At 37.9% G+C, this 17364-nt stretch overlaps 1 protein-coding gene across 12 annotated transcripts in view; it reads left to right on the forward strand.

Moving 5' to 3' along the window:
• CKAP5 (cytoskeleton associated protein 5) overlaps window positions 1–17364 on the forward strand; it is a 46789-nt gene that overhangs the window by 7985 nt on the left and 21440 nt on the right. For 11 of the 12 annotated variants that reach the window (XM_040700928.2, XM_040700926.2, XM_040700932.2 and 8 more), the window contains 19 exons: window positions 1012–1103; window positions 1621–1814; window positions 2902–3108; window positions 5192–5363; window positions 6274–6406; window positions 6689–6792; window positions 7179–7292; window positions 7520–7624; window positions 9711–9800; window positions 9888–10052; window positions 10858–10986; window positions 11773–11952; window positions 12179–12292; window positions 13551–13661; window positions 14853–14945; window positions 15450–15635; window positions 16122–16216; window positions 16808–16865; window positions 16947–17072. In XM_040700928.2, the coding sequence (XP_040556862.1) occupies window positions 1047–1103; window positions 1621–1814; window positions 2902–3108; window positions 5192–5363; window positions 6274–6406; window positions 6689–6792; window positions 7179–7292; window positions 7520–7624; window positions 9711–9800; window positions 9888–10052; window positions 10858–10986; window positions 11773–11952; window positions 12179–12292; window positions 13551–13661; window positions 14853–14945; window positions 15450–15635; window positions 16122–16216; window positions 16808–16865; window positions 16947–17072 (2433 nt within the window). In that variant the 5' untranslated portion in view covers window positions 1012–1046. Of the gene's footprint in view, window positions 1–1008; window positions 1104–1620; window positions 1815–2901; window positions 3109–5191; window positions 5364–6273; window positions 6407–6688; window positions 6793–7178; window positions 7293–7519; window positions 7625–9710; window positions 9801–9887; window positions 10053–10857; window positions 10987–11772; window positions 11953–12178; window positions 12293–13550; window positions 13662–14852; window positions 14946–15449; window positions 15636–16121; window positions 16217–16807; window positions 16866–16946; window positions 17073–17364 lie in introns of those variants that run through there. The other variant, NM_001199646.2, reaches the window with a different exon arrangement.

Consider the following 17364-nt stretch of genomic DNA (forward strand, 5'->3'; position numbering starts at 1 on the left):
TAGTTAAAACAGCTGTCCTCGCACTAATACGTGATTATTTTTTTTAACCCTAATTTGTGGCACCCACTGCAGAAAGCACATGTCAGTAAGCATCAGCTTTCTAGTGGTCGTCAATACTCTTGGCTCTTGTGAAGACCCATCTGGAGTACTGCATCCAGGCCTGGGGCCCCCAGTCCGGGAAGGATGTGGAGCTCTTGGAGCAGGTCCAGAGGAGGGCCGCTAAGATGATCAGAGGGCTGGAGCACCTCTCCTGTGAGGAAAGGTTGAGGGAACTGGGATTGTTTAGCTTGGAGAAGAGAAGGCTCTGAGGAGACCTCATTGTGGCCTTCCGGTACTTGAAGGGAGTGTATAAAGAGGAAGGGAAGCAGCTGTTTATGAGTGTGGATAGTGATAGGACAAGGGGGAATGGTCTTAAACTGAGACAGGGGAGGTTTAGGTTAGGTATTAGGAGGAAGTTTTTCACACAGGGTGGTGACACACTGGAACAGGTTGCCCAAGGTGAGGTTGTGGATGCCTTGTCCCTGGGGGCATTCAAGGCCAGGCTGGATGTGGCTCTGGGCAGCCTGGTCTGGTGGTTGGCAACCCTGCACATAGCAGGGGGGTTGGAACTCAATGATCATTGTGGTCCTTTTCAACCCAGGCCATTCTATGAATACTCATTTCTTCTTAGATCCTTCACTGTATACATTCTTCCTCAAGCTTAGACGAAGCTGTATTCTGCGTGCCTTGTGTCAGCTTACTGAAACTTTAACAGATGGAGAATTCTGGTGTTGGAAGTAGTACAAATGGCATTACTCTTCAGTGGCTTCTGGTAGCCTTCCAGGTTAACAGAGTTGTGGCCCAATCTTAGTAGTTTGTATGTAAATACAACTGCAGGCTTGAAAGAGTGGGTTTCACATTAAATATAAGATCTGCTTTAGAGCTATCTTTTTTTTAATTTTCTGAACTGTGTTGCAAGTAGAACTTCGCTTAGATTTCTGTGTGTGTTCTGACTTGTCTCTGTGTCCACAGGAATTGCTGTAACTGTAGAGAGAATCTGAATTACAATGGGGGATGACAGTGAGTGGATGAAACTGCCCATCGACCAGAAGTGTGAACACAAGGTAGGAAATACTGACTTTGGGATTGGCTTGCTGTGTATCTGTGTTGTGATACTTCTACGATATTCCTGTACCTAATTATAACGAAGTTGGCTAAGTCTTATAGCACAGTAAAAGGTCTGAAACAGTCAAGTAGCACTCATTAAGCAGTGTTCAGCTGTGTGATAACCTAGATGGTGTAAGTTTGTGAGCTAAAAGATCAGTACACTCGTTCATGTGAATATATTACTCATCTGTAGCTCAAAGTACTGTTGGGCTCACACCTACTCACTGGCGATGGTTGCTAGAGCTGATAGAGAGCAGTGGAGAATACTGACATCTCTCTTTATCCGGGTCATTGTTGACAGGAAAGCAGTGGGTATTTTACACTATAGCACAGTGTTCATATAGTTACTGAAGGGAAATCTTGCAGATGCCAGCTTGTTGAGCACACTTACAGCTATGATTGAAGTACTTTGTGAGATTGGTGAGTTAAGGTTTGTATTAGCACAACACTTAAATGTTTGACTTCTGCTTCTAGCTGTGGAAAGCCAGACTAAATGGCTATGAAGAAGCCCTTAAGCTCTTTCAGAAGATAGATGATGAGAAGAGTCCTGAATGGTCCAAATACCTTGGATTGATAAAGAAATTTGTGACGGACTCCAATGCAGTGGCACAGTTGAAGGGACTGGAAGCAGCACTTGCTTATGTTGAAAATGCTCACGTAGCTGGGAAGTAAGTAGCGTTTCCTTGCTATTAGTAGGCTGTTATGGATTTTATGTCCCTCTCTGAGAAAGTCTGCAGGTAAATTGTGCAGGAGTTGTGAACAGTTATGGTATTAAATGTTGAGAACAGAAGTTGCTTTCTGATTTATAAAACCTGCAGAGTAGTAGGTTTGTAGATGGATTCCACGTACCTGTTAATTTATCAGAAGTTGCTTACATAATGCTTATTGATGTTGGAAAAAAAGAGTGGTAAAGATCTTGGAAATGGTAAAGAAGTGAAACAGTGAGTTGGTGTTGTGAGCTGGAATTCCTCCTCTTGCCTGACTGGAACAGTATGTACAGGAAACCTCTTTCCTCAGAGATAGTCATGTAATTTATTTGTTAATTAAAATGTACTTATGTTTGTGGTGTTGTATCCAATTTAATCCATCTGAATCTGCATACTTGCTTATTTCTAAACAGGATGTTGCTACTATTTTGCATTATCTAGCCCCATGAAATAATGTGTTCTCCTCGGGGTGAAATAAAAGCACCTAATTGACCTGATCCATGCTTTGATCCACTGGCTTTAAGTAATTTGATTAAAGAAAAAAAAAAAAGTATTTAAAAACAAATAAATTGAAACCTTAAATTGAGAATCTAACAGCATTTTCAGACCCCCTTAATTCACAAGTGGTATAAATTGTTGAGTGTATTGGGAACTTTGACATAATCCCAGCAAACTATTTTCTGTTTGTGCACTGGTGTTATGTGTTACTAAAATGTATGCAATTCCTGGAGATGACGAATTAATGTGTGTTAATAATGACCTTTTTGAGATAAAGTCTTGTATTCACAGTCTGATGTAGTCCAGTATAAGGAACATGCCAAATAGCACTCAGTGTGAAGGAGTTCTATTGATTAAACTAGAGGGTAATAACATCACCTCTTGCAGAAGGTTATAACCTTCAAAGTTAACTTAGAATTTAGTCGTTATTGTGTGATGACTGAGCTCTCAGCAGTGTTCTAGATGTTGTGTGTGCTTCTGTCTGTGGATAATGATGGAAAATAACCAATTCAGTTAAATGTTCTAAAGTTAACTTTCTCTCATCTTTCAGGACAACAGGAGAAGTAGCTTCTGGAGTTGTAAACAAAGTATTCAATCAGCCAAAAGCCAGAGCAAAGGAGCTGGGTGTAGATATATGTCTAATGTATATAGAAATTGAGAAAGGGGAAGCAGTACAAGAAGAATTACTAAAGGGTCTCGACAACAAAAACCCGAAAATCATAGTTGCGTGTATAGAGACACTGAGGAAAGCACTAAGGTAAGCTTTTAGGTTTGGGGCTGTGGTGTTTGTTTCCTTGTTGCTTTTTTCCCCTCAGCCCAGCAGTACATATATCCATCCAGTGTTTTTAGCAGGCTGTCTTTACTGAACTGATTATTTTTATGGCGACAACAGTTGTGAGAATATCACAGCTCTTCTGAATAGCTGAGATAAACTCAGTGATGGGGAAGCTGAAATGCATTCCTTTTTTTTTTGTTGTTGTTGGTTTGCTTTCAGTTTTTCCTCTCTGTGTGTACCTTTGGTTGACTACATTGTTGGTTTGGTTTTTTTTAAATGCTCATTACACCTAAGTTTATTTTTAATAAGAGCTGTCTGGGTCAATTTCCACTGTCCATGTAAAAATTTCCTCGTTAAAAACAAAAGCTGATAATACTCTAAAAAACAGATCTTATTTAAGATAGGGCAGATGGTTTTAGGATTAGAATTGCAGTATCTGTTTGTTTTTTGTTTCATTCTGGGTGAATTTCCTGCTGATAATTTTGGTATTAGTGAGGCCGGAGTACCTCTTCCTGCAAAAATAATAATAATAAAAAAGTAGCTCGTGTGAAAACACTGTAATACAAATGAAGAATACCTTATGCTAGATATTTGGTAGTGAATTTGCTGAAGTACATACATAGATGGTTCTTTTTACACTAAGTGTTTGAGTGCTGTAAGCAATCCTTGATTTAAGGTTCTGCTAAATGTCCTACTTTTAAGGACATTTTACCTATTTTAAATTGCCTTCTCTTTAACAGTATGGTATAATTAGAAAATGGTGTAACCTTCCTCAGTATCTTCCCACCAACCATATTTATAAGACATGCTTTTTTTATCTGTAGCGTTTAGATAGCAAGATCGATTTATTTCATGGAGCTCTATTAATCTTCTGCTTTAGAAGCTTTAGAATTGTGCTTGCAGTTTCAGCAAGGTTTATGTATTGTACCTAGGTGTGTAGCTTCAGTATGTAACTAGTTACGCCTCCAGTGTTTTTTACTTTATGCTGAAGTGTTTTTTATTTCTTGTTGTTACAAGAATTAGGGGAACAGTAGACCGCACCAAGTGCTCATTGTCGATAGCCCCTTTTTCTCTATGCCCCTTATTTTAGCCATGGTATAAAAACAAGCTTGTGCCATTCATTTGTTCGTATTCTGTAATTGTTACTTCTGATACTGGAGCTTCTTTTGCATGTTTTATTACCTCACTTTTCTCGTAAAGTGAGACTCATAATAAGGCTTCTAGCAGAAGATTTTTTTATAACTTAGATATGCAACTGTTTGTTTTTTACTAGCTGTTTTTTTACTAGCTTTTTCATGAAGTACTCAGCTGAACAGGAACAGAAGGAAAGTGTGACTAGAAAGTTTAATTTAGAGCTCTCAAGGAAGAAAAATGGTCCTGAATTAGTATTCTGTGGCTTCTGATATGACTTAGAAATACTGTAAAGAAAGAACTGTAGCGGTTTACTATGGGTATCTAAGAAAATTTGGTTTTATTCAACAGTGGTTGAAAAATGAAACATACTGTGTGAAGTTCAACAGTGTGTAGAATCTGCTGACGGGGAAGGTTGGCTGGGGAAACCTGTTCTGTGTGTCCTTTCGGTTGCACACATTTTAACACGTGTATTTTTTGTGAGGATGACCCAGGCTTACTATAATTATCTAGTTCTACAAGTAGCAAAATGACTAATGCTTTTACTGCCTCCAAGGATAGACAAAGGAGATTCTATTTATTCTGATTTAAAAAAAAAAAAAAGTAGGTCGTATAAATTTCAGTCTAAGGATACTTTCATTTTTTCCCCTCTTGGCAAGGAAACAGATTTAGGCAATAGATTGGATTAAATGTTTTGAAGTAATTTTAGCAGAGGTCTGGTATTGTAATTCCAGTTGGCTTGGGGAGAGTAATTATGACTGGGGAAATATTCTTTTAATTGTGCAGCAGCTGTATCAAAAAGAAACAAGGATTTGAGTAAATAACCATCTCTGTATACTGACTGCACAGCATAGATTGTTTTCTTTAAATAAAAAAATCACTTTTTGTGGTTCCTGCTTGGACTCTGATGCTATTCCATGTTTTTAACTTTCAGTGAATTTGGTTCAAAAATAATCTCACTGAAGCCAATCATTAAAGTATTGCCAAAACTGTTTGAGTCTCGGGAAAAGGCTGTTCGAGATGAAGCCAAACTCCTTGCTGTGGAGATCTACCGTTGGATAAGGGATGCTCTGAGACCTCCATTGCAGAATATAAATTCTGTTCAGGTAGGTAGGAGATAGTGCTGTAACCAGACAGTTGAAAAAACACTTCTATACACACATGTGTTTACCAGCCCTGATCCTGTAGTGTTTGTCAGAGCTGGAATTTTCCACTAATGAGGCATTATTTTTTTAGTTGCCTGTAACATCGCTGAAGACTTCTGTCCCCCTTCGTTGTTTCTAAAGGGGTGACAGCAAAATGTTGTTTTATTTGTACTGGAACTGAGGAGGGCATTTGGAAAAGTGAAATAGCTTGTCACGGAGACCTAACCCAAGGGCAAATAGTGGTGTAAAAAGACCCCTGGCACTGGAAGTGGTGAGGTGTGCATTTACAGTGTTTGTTTCCATGTATGATTGCTCCACCTCAGGAAGTGTCATCGTGTTGTGATAGATAACTGGAATATTCCATTATTTTAAAACTTTCTAAATTACAACTGCATCTTTCTTTCCGATCCACTTGTTTGAGTGGATATACAATTTTGTTCGAGTGGAAAGCAGTAATTTTCTGGAGCAAGGCATAACTTTTCTTTAAACTGCCTTGTCAAACATAACTCAGCATGTTTGTTTCACTTTAGTCCTGCCGTCTTCAGATATTAAAACTAGAACAAGAATCTTTCTCCATGTTCAACCAGTCGTATTTTAAACCTTTAGAGGCCTGACCGTTTCACAGTTTGTTCTGAAGTAAATGCTTGGCATTAGCATTTTTGTTTTTGATGCTCTGCTGTGTGAGTACATCTGTTCAAAAAGCTTTTGAACAGTGGGTGTGAAGTCACTTCTTTGGTGGCAAAACAAAGAACATAAAGTTCATCAATGTCTTAAACTTGTAATGGGAAATCTCCAGTGCTTTCTGTGAGGGGTTGCTTGTCTGTGGTACGTACAAAATGTCATGGATACTATGATTCTTTTCCTTTGACAGCTAAAGGAACTGGAAGAAGAGTGGGTCAAAGTGTCATCAGCTGCTCCTAAGCAGACCAGGTTCTTGCGTTCCCAACAGGAGCTGAAAGCAAAATTTGAGCAGCAGCAGGCAGCTGGAGGAGATGGAGATGAAGGTAAACTATCTCTGTACTCTATTGGGAAGCTTATCATGGGTATGTTATTGAGAAATGCATTTAATTGTGAAGGTTCTTCTATTCAAACTGATATAGAACATGTGATGCATTGCCCCACAAGAGAATGTGGCTAGGGTAAGAACTTCACATGATAAAGTATCTGTCCTTTGGCCTAGCAAGTTCACAATTGCTGACACTGTTTTGTAAGTGAGCCTTAGACAGCAGTGTGGTTGAAATTGCATTTATCACGCAGCTTGATGTTTTTCTCACTTCTGGTTGCAGGAGATGATGATGAGGAAGAAGCAGTACCACAAGTGGATGCATATGAGTTGCTTGAAGCTGTAGAAATTCTTTCAAAGCTTCCAAAGGACTTTTATGAGAAAATAGTAAGCATAAACTTTAATACCAGTGGTTAATTCTGTGGCATGTGGAGCTTATGAGTCTAAAGACAGACTTGCATTTTGCAGCATAAACTATACTGCTGCATGGGTAATAACAGACTTGTGTAAGCAAATTATAGACTGTCATAAATAAGTCTGAAATTCTGTTTTTTTTACCGTCAAGGAAGCTGTAATTCTAAGGAGCTGAGCTACATCCTGGGAAAGGACTGTATTTCATGTTTTGCTGCTGTTGATGTTGAGCTTTAGGGGAACTTGAAGAGATCTTGGTTTTCTCAGAATAGGGTTGAGCTCTAAAATCTATGGTTTGTGGCAAATAAGATTCTCTAGGACTGTTTAGATTTATAAATTAATCTAAGTGATTTGCTCTGCAGGAAGCAAAAAAGTGGCAGGAAAGGAAAGAAGCTCTAGAAGCTGTGGAAGTGCTGGTGAAAAATCCTAAGTTAGAATCAGGAGACTATGCAGACTTGGTGAAAGTTCTCAAAAAGGTAATGAAACACAGCATATGCATATGGTTTAATTATTAATTTTTGATATATTTTCTTTGTGTTGAAGTTTAAAAGTTTTAATTAAGATAATGCTCAGGAGCATAAACTTCTTAGTTGGAACAGTGGTGGGAGTAACCTTATCTGTTAATAACCTGCTGATCATACTAAGAAATTTCTCCAAGTCTCTTGGAGAAGTCTTCCACCTTTCCTTACTTTTTCCTTTCCAGGTTGTTGGAAAGGATACGAATGTTATGCTGGTTGCTTTAGCTGCCAAATGCCTTGCTGGACTGGCTTCTGGCCTCCGAAAGAAATTTGGACAATATGCAGGACATGTAAGTAAGAGTATGTATGTTTTTTCCCAGTTTTTTTGTTGATGCTGAACACCAGGAAATGTGGGGGTGGGGGGTTTGTTAGTCAGGGCTTGGTGTTTATCAAAGATATATTTTTATAGTATTACAAATGCTTACCTGCACCTTGATGGATTAAGAAGTGAAATGTCTTGCAGCTGAAGGTTAAAAGGACAGTGTTTATTCACGTTCAGTGGTATAAAGCGTCCTGGTGCAATGAATCTTGTGTACTAAGATAACTCTGAGTTCACTTTCCATAAGATGAACTTGATTTACGTTACCTCATGCTGGAGGTACACCCACAGAAATGCACTTGTAGCACACAGAGGTGGGGAAGCATTTCTGAGCCTGAGGTCTACCTAGTAGTGCCATTGTGTACAGTTGTTGGGTTTGGTTTTATTTGTTGTTTTGTTACCTGCTTTGAACAGCCAGACTACTGAGATTTCTTTGGTACCAAAATGTTCGGGTGATCTAGTTTAATGCTCTTCTCTCCTTTTGCAACTCTTGTCTTAGCAACAATAGAATCATAGAATTGTAGAATCACCACGGTTGGAAAAGACCCACAGGATCATCCAGTCCAACCATCCACCCATCACCAGTAGTTCTCATTAAACCATGTCCCTCAACACAACGTCCAGACATTCCTTGAACACCTCCAGGGCTGGTGACTCCACCACCTCCCTGGGCAGCCCATTCCAGTGCCTGACCACTCTTCCACAGAAGTAGTATTTCCTGACATCCAGCCTGAACCTTCCCTGGCGCAGCTTGAAGCCATTCCCTCTAGGCCTGTCACTAGTTACCTGAGGTACAATAGTACCAGGAAAGTTGTAGAAATAGTTGCATTTATCTCACTTTTTTCTCAAGAGAGTCACTGTGGCTCTTTAATCTGCTCAACTTTAAATTTTCTTGTGATACATAAGGGAGAGCTGAGGGTAAAACTGGGAGAGGTAGAGAAATGTTTCTGACAGCTGTTATGTTTTGTGGTAAATTGTGAAGTTATTGAATGTCATTGCTTCAAAGCCTTCAGGTCTCCTGAACTCTGAACAAAATCTTGGGCAAAGATAATTTCATTCTAAAAGCTGCCTGTTATGAGGAATCTGGTTATTTTTACCTATTTTAAGTGCTTAAGGCTTTGCAAACAGGGAATTGGCAAGGGTTAGCAAAGACGGTCACTGTCATAATGAGTTGAGATCTTGTAGTCAAATTCTGTGTAGAAAGAGGTATCTGTAGGAAAACCTGTTTTCTATTATGCAAGAGCTTATAACAGGTAACTAAATGGCTTCTAAACTATTGGCTGTGATATGCTTACAGAATCTTGAAAGTAGCCTGCTTTTCACAACTAAAAGCTCTGCATGTCTCTGGTTAGATGTCAGAATTTATCCTGTTATGTTACTAATGGTTATAGAGACCATAGCTAAGTGGAGCTGCTCATGGCACCAGCGCATTGAAGAGTCAGCTATATCTGGTTGACTGAGAAGCTATATTGGGTGTAAATTGTGGGGAAACTCCGATATGGTGTGGTTTAATTATCAGCTGTGCCTTTTCAAGTTAATAAATCCAAAAATATCGTTCTTGGAGGGGATGCTGGTGCAGAAAAGGTTCAGGCTTTTACAACTGGAAAGTGCTCTAGTCAAATAAGAGCATCTTGGACAGTGGTGCTGAATGCTGTGAGGAAGCTGGGAAACAGGACTGTGTATATATGTATGCATGTACACGCACACATTCTTGGATTCTTAAAAAAAAAAATCAGAACACAGCACTCTACTGTGGAACTCCTTGTATTTCACACCAGTAAATTCAGAATATTCACTTGTGAATTTATATATCTTCCTCTTCTTAGCTTTTCTATGTAACTACTCAAATCTTTTTGTTAATAGGTTGAATAGAAAGAATTTCACATTGGAGGTAGCAGGATGAACTAGCCTATTCCAGACTGTTGTGTGCTCAGTGGGGCAAGAGAGATGCTAATTTGCTTTGTTTTTTTGTGGAACATCAGGGAACAAATCTTCACGTTTTACAATTATATTAGTGAAGAGTGGATTGACTTTGTTTCTTTTTATCTCTTCCACAGGTTGTTCCAACAATCTTAGAGAAATTTAAAGAGAAGAAACCTCAGGTAGTGCAAGCACTGCAGGAAGCCATTGATGCAATCTTTCTTACTGTAAGTAAAACACTGACAATTTTCCCATTGTCTGAGAATTGGTGTCTTTTTCCTTTCCTGAAACTATTAACTTTTTTCTCACTGTAGACCACATTGCAGAACATAAGTGAAGATGTGTTGGCAGTGATGGACAACAAAAATCCAACAATTAAGCAGCAGACATCCCTTTTCATTGCAAGAAGCTTCCGTCACTGCACACCTTCTACTCTGCCAAAAAGCCTGTTGAAACCTTTCTGTGCTGCACTTCTCAAGGTAAAAAAAAAAAAAAAAAAAAAAAAAGCAGAAGGAATTGGTACTTCTCTGATATTGACTTAAAGTGCTGGTGCAAAGCATCAGATTGTTTTGGGAGAAAGACATCTGGTAGTGCAGGGGCTAAAGAGCTTTTGTACTATAGTGCTGTCAGTGAATTCTGACTGATACTGAGGTGGAAGGTGACTTGGTTGTGGAAGTAGCTAACAGGAGACTAACTATCTGAAACTGAATACTCGCCTAGTTTATAATAAATTAAGACACTGATTTTCTGACTATTTAACTGATGGACATTGACAAATGCTTCTTGCAGATATCCATAGCAAGCTTTTCTTAGAGCGTTGCATCTAATTTGCCATCAGTAAAGACTTCTGTTGATACATAGGCTGCATGTACACTGGAGAACTTCCAGTGTAAACAAAATATGTATGCTTTATTATGTGTTTTCCTTCTGGGAAAGTTCCCTGGCTTCCAAAATGGGAGATTTGAAAAGAATTGTGGGGTTTTAAATTTCTAAGAAACTTCTATGGTGTTTCAGTATTCCTTAAAGCTGAGATGTTCTCTCTCTTCTTGCTGTGTGAGAGATCCAAGGATGGGAAGCTAACTGTATTTGAGAAACAGGGTAGATCAGGACATGAGAAAACAGAACTAGATCATTTTCTTTCTATAGTGGAATGGAATGTTAAGTATTATGCTGTAGTTGTAAGTATTTTTAAAAGGTTGGAACAGGTTTATATGTAACACGGGTTCAAACATTTGTTTAGATGTGAATTGCAAGCTATGTGATGCACACTGTATTTCTTGGCAGCATATCAATGATTCTGCTCCTGAAGTAAGAGATGCTGGCTTTGAAGCATTAGGCACTGCATTGAAGGTTGCTGGAGAGAAAGCTGTGAATCCTTTTCTAGCAGATGTCGACAAACTGAAACTCGATCGGGTGAGTTTATGAAATGTTAAATGCTCAATTTATCCATGTCAAATGCATTTTAGTAAAGACGATGAAAGGAGGCACTTTGGTCAATGATTTGCCACAGTTGTTTTGGAAATGTCTTAAAAGTTATTGTTGGAGCAGGAAGTCTGGAAAAAGTCTTTTTTTTAATTTGTTAAATATGGAGTGTCCTTTCTTTGACTCAATATCTAAAATGTATTGGTTTGTAAACTCTGCACCTTCTCATTCTTAAATATAGAGTCTTAAGCCAAACATTCACATATCTGTGAAGTAGCTTGATTTCTTTTTTTGGTTGCTGGGTTGTTGCTTCTTTCTCCATCTGAAACAAATCTCAGGGGTTTAAGTCATGGACACAAGACCTACTTCTATATTTTAAGATAGGGTTTGATATTCAGTCCTTCACTACACAAAGTTTTTGTGCTTTTGCATAAGTTAACAGGTTTAGTGATGACTTGATTATTGTGCTAAGAATTAGTCTTTAGAGAATCTGCATTTGGAAGGGGTTCTCTCAACTCTTTATGTATGAATGCACTTCATTTTTGAACTAAGAAAATCAACTGTGCAATGTAACAGGAGCTGATGCATTGACTAGTTAGCATTACTACTGTAACAGAGGATAACTAAACTTTGTTAACTGAACAACTTAATGTGGTTTCTAGAATAGTAAAGATTGAGCCACCGCTGAGAAGGTAAACTACATCTCCTTGTAGTAGCTAAGCAGATGCATTTTTTTTTACACTTTTTGTTTTGTTTTCTTTTACAACACTTTGTCAGATTAAAGAGTGCGCTGAGAAGGTAGAACTGGTTTATGGTAAAAAGACTGGAGCTGCTGAGAAGAAAGAAGGCAAGCCTGTTGCTGGAAAGGCACCTGCTCTTTCAGGGTCTGCTGGAGATAAAGAAATAAAAGATGCAGCAGCCAAACCAGGACCACAGAAAAAAGCACCTGTTGTGAAAGTAAGAGATTGTCAGGAGGTCATTGGCAATTCTATTTGTCTGTGATTGTATTGACTATAACTAGTTGATATCTTGAAGATCAAATGTAACAGTTATGGTACCAGAAATGCATCTTCCAAATGTCTGTTTTGATGTCAGAATGCAGAGATGTAGAAAAACAGCAGTTCTTTTAGAATCTGAGTTGGAGAATTGTTTGATCTCTGCTAACTTGTGTTTCCCTTTCTAGCCTGGGGGCCCCCCTAAGAAAAGCAAACCAGCTGCAGCTGCGGGTACAGGCGGTGCTGGGGCTAAAGGCAAGAAGGGTCCTGAGACCAAAGAGATATTTGAATCAGAGCTCTCGGTAAGTGTTTTGCTTTTGTCCAAAATAAAGTGTTCAGTGTAAATAGTTAATCAGTTCTTCAGCTCCTATATTTTTCACTGAAGCATCTCTTGGCCAAGGAAAATCAGTGCATTTAAACAGAATTCATAACTGGCAAAATGGATGTTTGATATAGTCTGGCAAATATGCACTTATTGGCTGGTTTTGGTACCAGGTCATAAAAGCAATAAACATTATCAAGCTTATGTAATGATCAGTGTCATGGTGTTACTGAGCTAGAAACAGATGTAGAAGGTAGAGAAAGGTAGAGTTAACTACTTACAATGTAATTAAAGGTATAGGATTTGCTGTCTGGCATTAAAAGCTTGAAAATATGGTGTTCTGGAGTTTAACGTATTCTGCTTCAGATTTCAAACTAATAATAAACTAATAAATCAGGTTTTTTACGTGCTGCTCATAGTTGGGCATGAGTCAAGAATGCATTGAAAATCTTTGAGTCAGTGAGTGTTTGAGTCATTCATGTATTTTATATACGTATGGATTACATGCTTTATTTCTACTTTAGAAAAAAGCCCTTTTCCCTTCCATATCCTTTCAGTAGATTAGTTTGCCTCATTCCCTGTCTGTGGGTCAGACAGTAACAAAAAGCTGTTTAAGTTCTGACTTGCTGCTTTACAAAATCTATTTGCAATTTTTGAGTTGTCAGCTACCTTTAGGGAGTGTCCTTTAGCATGAGTACTTTTCATTATATATATGTTATATACAGCACAAAATGAGGATACAGTTCTTGAGAGTAATACAGATAACAGATGCAAAGGAAGTTTTTGCTTTGTTTCATTTTCAAAATAACTTGAATTCATTCCATTCAGATGGATGTGGAAGATGTCTTCTCCTGTCCACCTTTATCCCCTGATTAATTGTTATGAAACCCAAACTTCATACAAAATTATCTTGCATACTTATTTTATCTGTGCTTGATTCTTTAGTAAGTAATGGCTACCTGGTATCATTTGTGTCTGTGCTACTTAAACTTTTCAGGGATTATTTTTCTGTTGCAGTATGCTTTAGCAGCTTCTGAAATTTATGAGCTCCTAAGTTGTAATCTGTACGAAATCTCTCAACCTACAGCAGAGAACTTTTTCATTTTATGGTGACTTAAATTTTGTAAATGCATCAAAGATCAGGAGTTGTTCCAGTGGATTATATGCCCTTAGCTCTGTTTTTCCTACTACCATGGAATCCTGTGGGATGTGTTATCCTTATCCTGATCTGTCTACAGATAGAAGTTTGTGAGGAGAAAGCTGCTGCTGTCCTTCCAGCTTCTTGTATCCAGCAGCTGGACAGCGGTAACTGGAAAGAGAGACTTGCTTCCATGGAGGAGTTTCAGAAGGTGAGTTTGCAACAACTGATAAAAGGAGAAATGGGGAAGAAAGCAAGAAATAATTTTTTTTTGCTTGTTTTAGGCCTGGTAGCTCTCTTTTAAGAAGACATACCAGGGTAGCAGTATGTCAGCATGCTGTTTCAGATGAGTTAAACAACACTTGCAAAATACAAGGGGCCATACATGGTTTAAATTAGCTCTTAATCTGTAACTGTGGTGCAGTAACCTTAATTTGATGTAGATATGTTTTTGTCAGAAGCATTTGTACATGGATTGAGGATGCATACAAGTCTAAAAATATGAAGTAATTATAAAGCTAGGTCTCAAGGATAGCTACATTTAAACAAGTTTTGCAATGATTTGTGCAAAAACATTTGCAAGTCCCCATTGGTTGCGTTTTGTAAACAGCAACTGATCGTAACATTATTTACCAATTGAAACTTTAGTTGATGTTTGAAACTTATGACAACAATATTAGTATTCATAACTGATAATGAGTGCTTCATGTAGTTACAAACAAATAAACATGATGCACTAAAACTGGAATACGAAGCCTGATTTTTCTTCCTGTGATATCTATCATAAAACCTTTGAGAGTTTGCATTCAAAAAGCAATCAACTGTTGACGTACAAGTGGTTCATTCTATTGTATTGCAGTTGCTACTGAGTTTTAATATTTTAGTGGAAGTGTTGACTAACTAAAATTATGAGACTGTTACTGGCAGCCCTGAAATACTGCTGCAAAAGCCTAAGCAGATTCATTCAAACGTGAGGATGTTATAGTTTCAGTGGAATGCCTTTGTTGGGGGGGGAGGGCTTACATTAAGGCTTAGTCTCTCTGCTTTGTAGTCAGCTTTCTTGTCAGGCCGCTTACTAAATGTTACATTCCCAGATTTGGAATGGCCAACAAGTGCTTGTAAATACACTTAAAGGATAAACAAAGTATAGAAGTATGAACACTTCCACTGAAATGTTGGCTTAGTGTGTGTAAAATGGGCTCCTTGCAGGAATGGGTATTATAGTAAGGCTATTCAGGTAAATTTTTATGCTAAGAATTTCTGCAACTCAGTCTAATATTAAGAAAACATTTACATGACAATTCAGGGAATTTCCGTTTGTGTGGATGTTTGCTTTTTGTGTGATTGGGTTTTTTTGCACCATTTGTGACCTTTTGGCTAACTTTTGATATTTATCCTTGAGGCTGTTGAGCTTATGGAGAGAAGTGAAATGCCTTGCCAAGCTCTAGTAAGAATGCTGGCCAAGAAACCTGGTTGGAAGGAAACAAACTTTCAGGTAATACATCTTTACTTCAGTAAGTAACAGTTCATTTTTATTACTTAATGTAAGCTGTTTTTCCAACTGAAAAAAGGCCCTAGCTGCATATACACTATTGTCTTAGTACAGCATCCACAGTTGTCTCTACAGCCAAATGAGAATATAAACTCTAAAGTCAGATTTGTTTTTTGTTTACAGTTGAGGCAGCAGGAGACACTTGAATGTGCCTAGATATATATATATATGTGTGTGTGTGTGTGTGTGTGTGTGTTTGTGTATGCATGTATATAGTTATAGATAAGCTCTGAAAGCTAATAATGGCTGCTCAGTATTGTTATTGACTGTGTATTTAAATGTGTATACACAACTTGTTTATATTCAGACAAATGCATGTATGTACTTGAGTAGACACACAATTTAATAAAATACAATTTGTATTTAACATAAAAAATAAATATACACTTTTTAAAGGTCTAAAATATGTAAAAATGAGTGACTTCCTTGCTGTTATGAACATTCCAGGTGATGCAGATGAAACTGCATATAGTTGCATTGATTGCACAGAAAGGAAACTTCTCTAAGACTTCAGCACAGGTTGTATTGGATGGTCTTGTAGACAAGGTTGGTGATGTGAAATGTGGGAGCAATGCAAAAGAAGCCATGACAGCAATAGCTGAGGCATGCCAACTGCCATGGACTGCTGAGCAGGTGAGTGGATAGCAAAAGTATTCTTCTGTTAAAGACAAATGTTCTTTTAATTTGGGGAATAAGTCTTCAATCTTCTTGGGTTTTTTGTTTTTTCCTGTGTTGCCCAGCAGTGACTTGTTTGAAGGTATCTCTTGGGTTAGCTGTTAAATGCAACAAACAATGAGTGGTAAACAGGTACCTTTCTGAAATAAATTAAAAAAAAAACACACGTAAAAAGTGTTTGGGGGGAAAAACAAACGTTTGTACGTTTCTGTAATATAGCTAATCTCTGAAAGCCTTTTAGTACTTCAATAACTCCTGGTTTACTTCAGCTTCAATCATATTATGCTGCAGTGACAATAAATTTTGCCTTGTTTGTTACCCCCAGCTCTTTGGGTTTATTTGCCCTACCCTGGTTTTTGCAAGTGTTATCACTCATTTATGTACAACAGTTCTTTTGTCACCTGGCTTGCCAATGGAAACTTACACTTCACTTTTCTGTTCCAGGTTGTGGCTATGGCTTTCTCTCAAAAGAACCCTAAAAATCAGTCAGAAACTTTGAACTGGCTCTCAAATGCAATTAAAGAGTTTGGCTTTTCTGGGTATGTCTTCCAAGACCAACTTGAGTCTAAGTGTTTCTTATCTTGGGCTGAAGATTTGTTCTTTTTTGAGAGTGCAAGTGCACTGAACTTTTAGTTGTCTCAGCTCTGATACTGACTTTATCAGCTGCTCTTCTAGTTCTAAATGTGTAAACAAAGACGTCTGACAGGAGCGTCCTTTGTTAAAAGATCCTTTCTCATTGGCACTTCTTCTGAAGAGCCTTAATCTACTTATAGGAGTGGGATGAACAACAGTTTTGGTACATCTATGCTCTGATGCATCACTGTATAGTTTTGTTTGGCATAGTACAGAGGAATACATACTACAACTCTAATATAAATACTTTTTGTTAACTATCTTAGGTTTACTGTGTTGACTTTCATAGCAGGTTATTCCCAAAACTAATATCTTAAGTACAGTATTCTAATTAAGTAGATCAATGTGCAAATATTTTCTGCTTCTAGGCATTCTCAGATATATGCATCTGTTTATTCGTATTGTGTTTTTCTAGTCTTTAGTATACTCTGATTTTGTTTTTTGCTTTGTTTTCATGTTTGATTGTACTCATGGGAATGTGTCTTTTTTTTCCACAGACTGAATGTCAAAGCTTTCATCAGTAATGTGAAGACAGCTCTTGCTGCAACTAACCCAGTAAGAAAATTTATCTTAATCCAGAATTTTGATCGGTCCTTAACGTGAAGACTGAACGCTCTTATTTCATCTTTCTGTCAGGCTGTAAGGACTTCTGCCATTACCTTGCTGGGAGTCATGTATCTTTACGTGGGACCTCCTTTGCGAATGTTTTTTGAGGATGAGAAGCCAGCCCTTCTCTCTCAGATAGACGCAGAATTTGAAAAGGTATGAAGTGTAGCATTCTTAATACCAAGTATAACAAAAACTACTTGGTAGCAGCAGTAGTTGAAGCAGTACTAATACTGTGGGTCTAACCTTTGATTTTGTTTTAAGTGAACCAGATTTTTGAAGATAGCAGCTGCTTTGAGCTAAGTGCATTGTGCCTAGCTATGCCAATATTTCTTTTTTGCTATGACAGATTTCAAAAGCTCCTGTTTTGGGTTTTGTTTGGTTTTTTTTTTGGAGCATTATGTTTTAGTCTTACACTGAAATAGTGTATTTGTATTGTGCCAGTGCC

The sequence above is a fragment of the Gallus gallus genome, chromosome 5 (assembly GCF_016699485.2).
Source record: "Gallus gallus isolate bGalGal1 chromosome 5, bGalGal1.mat.broiler.GRCg7b, whole genome shotgun sequence".
Lineage (NCBI taxonomy): Eukaryota > Metazoa > Chordata > Aves > Galliformes > Phasianidae > Gallus > Gallus gallus.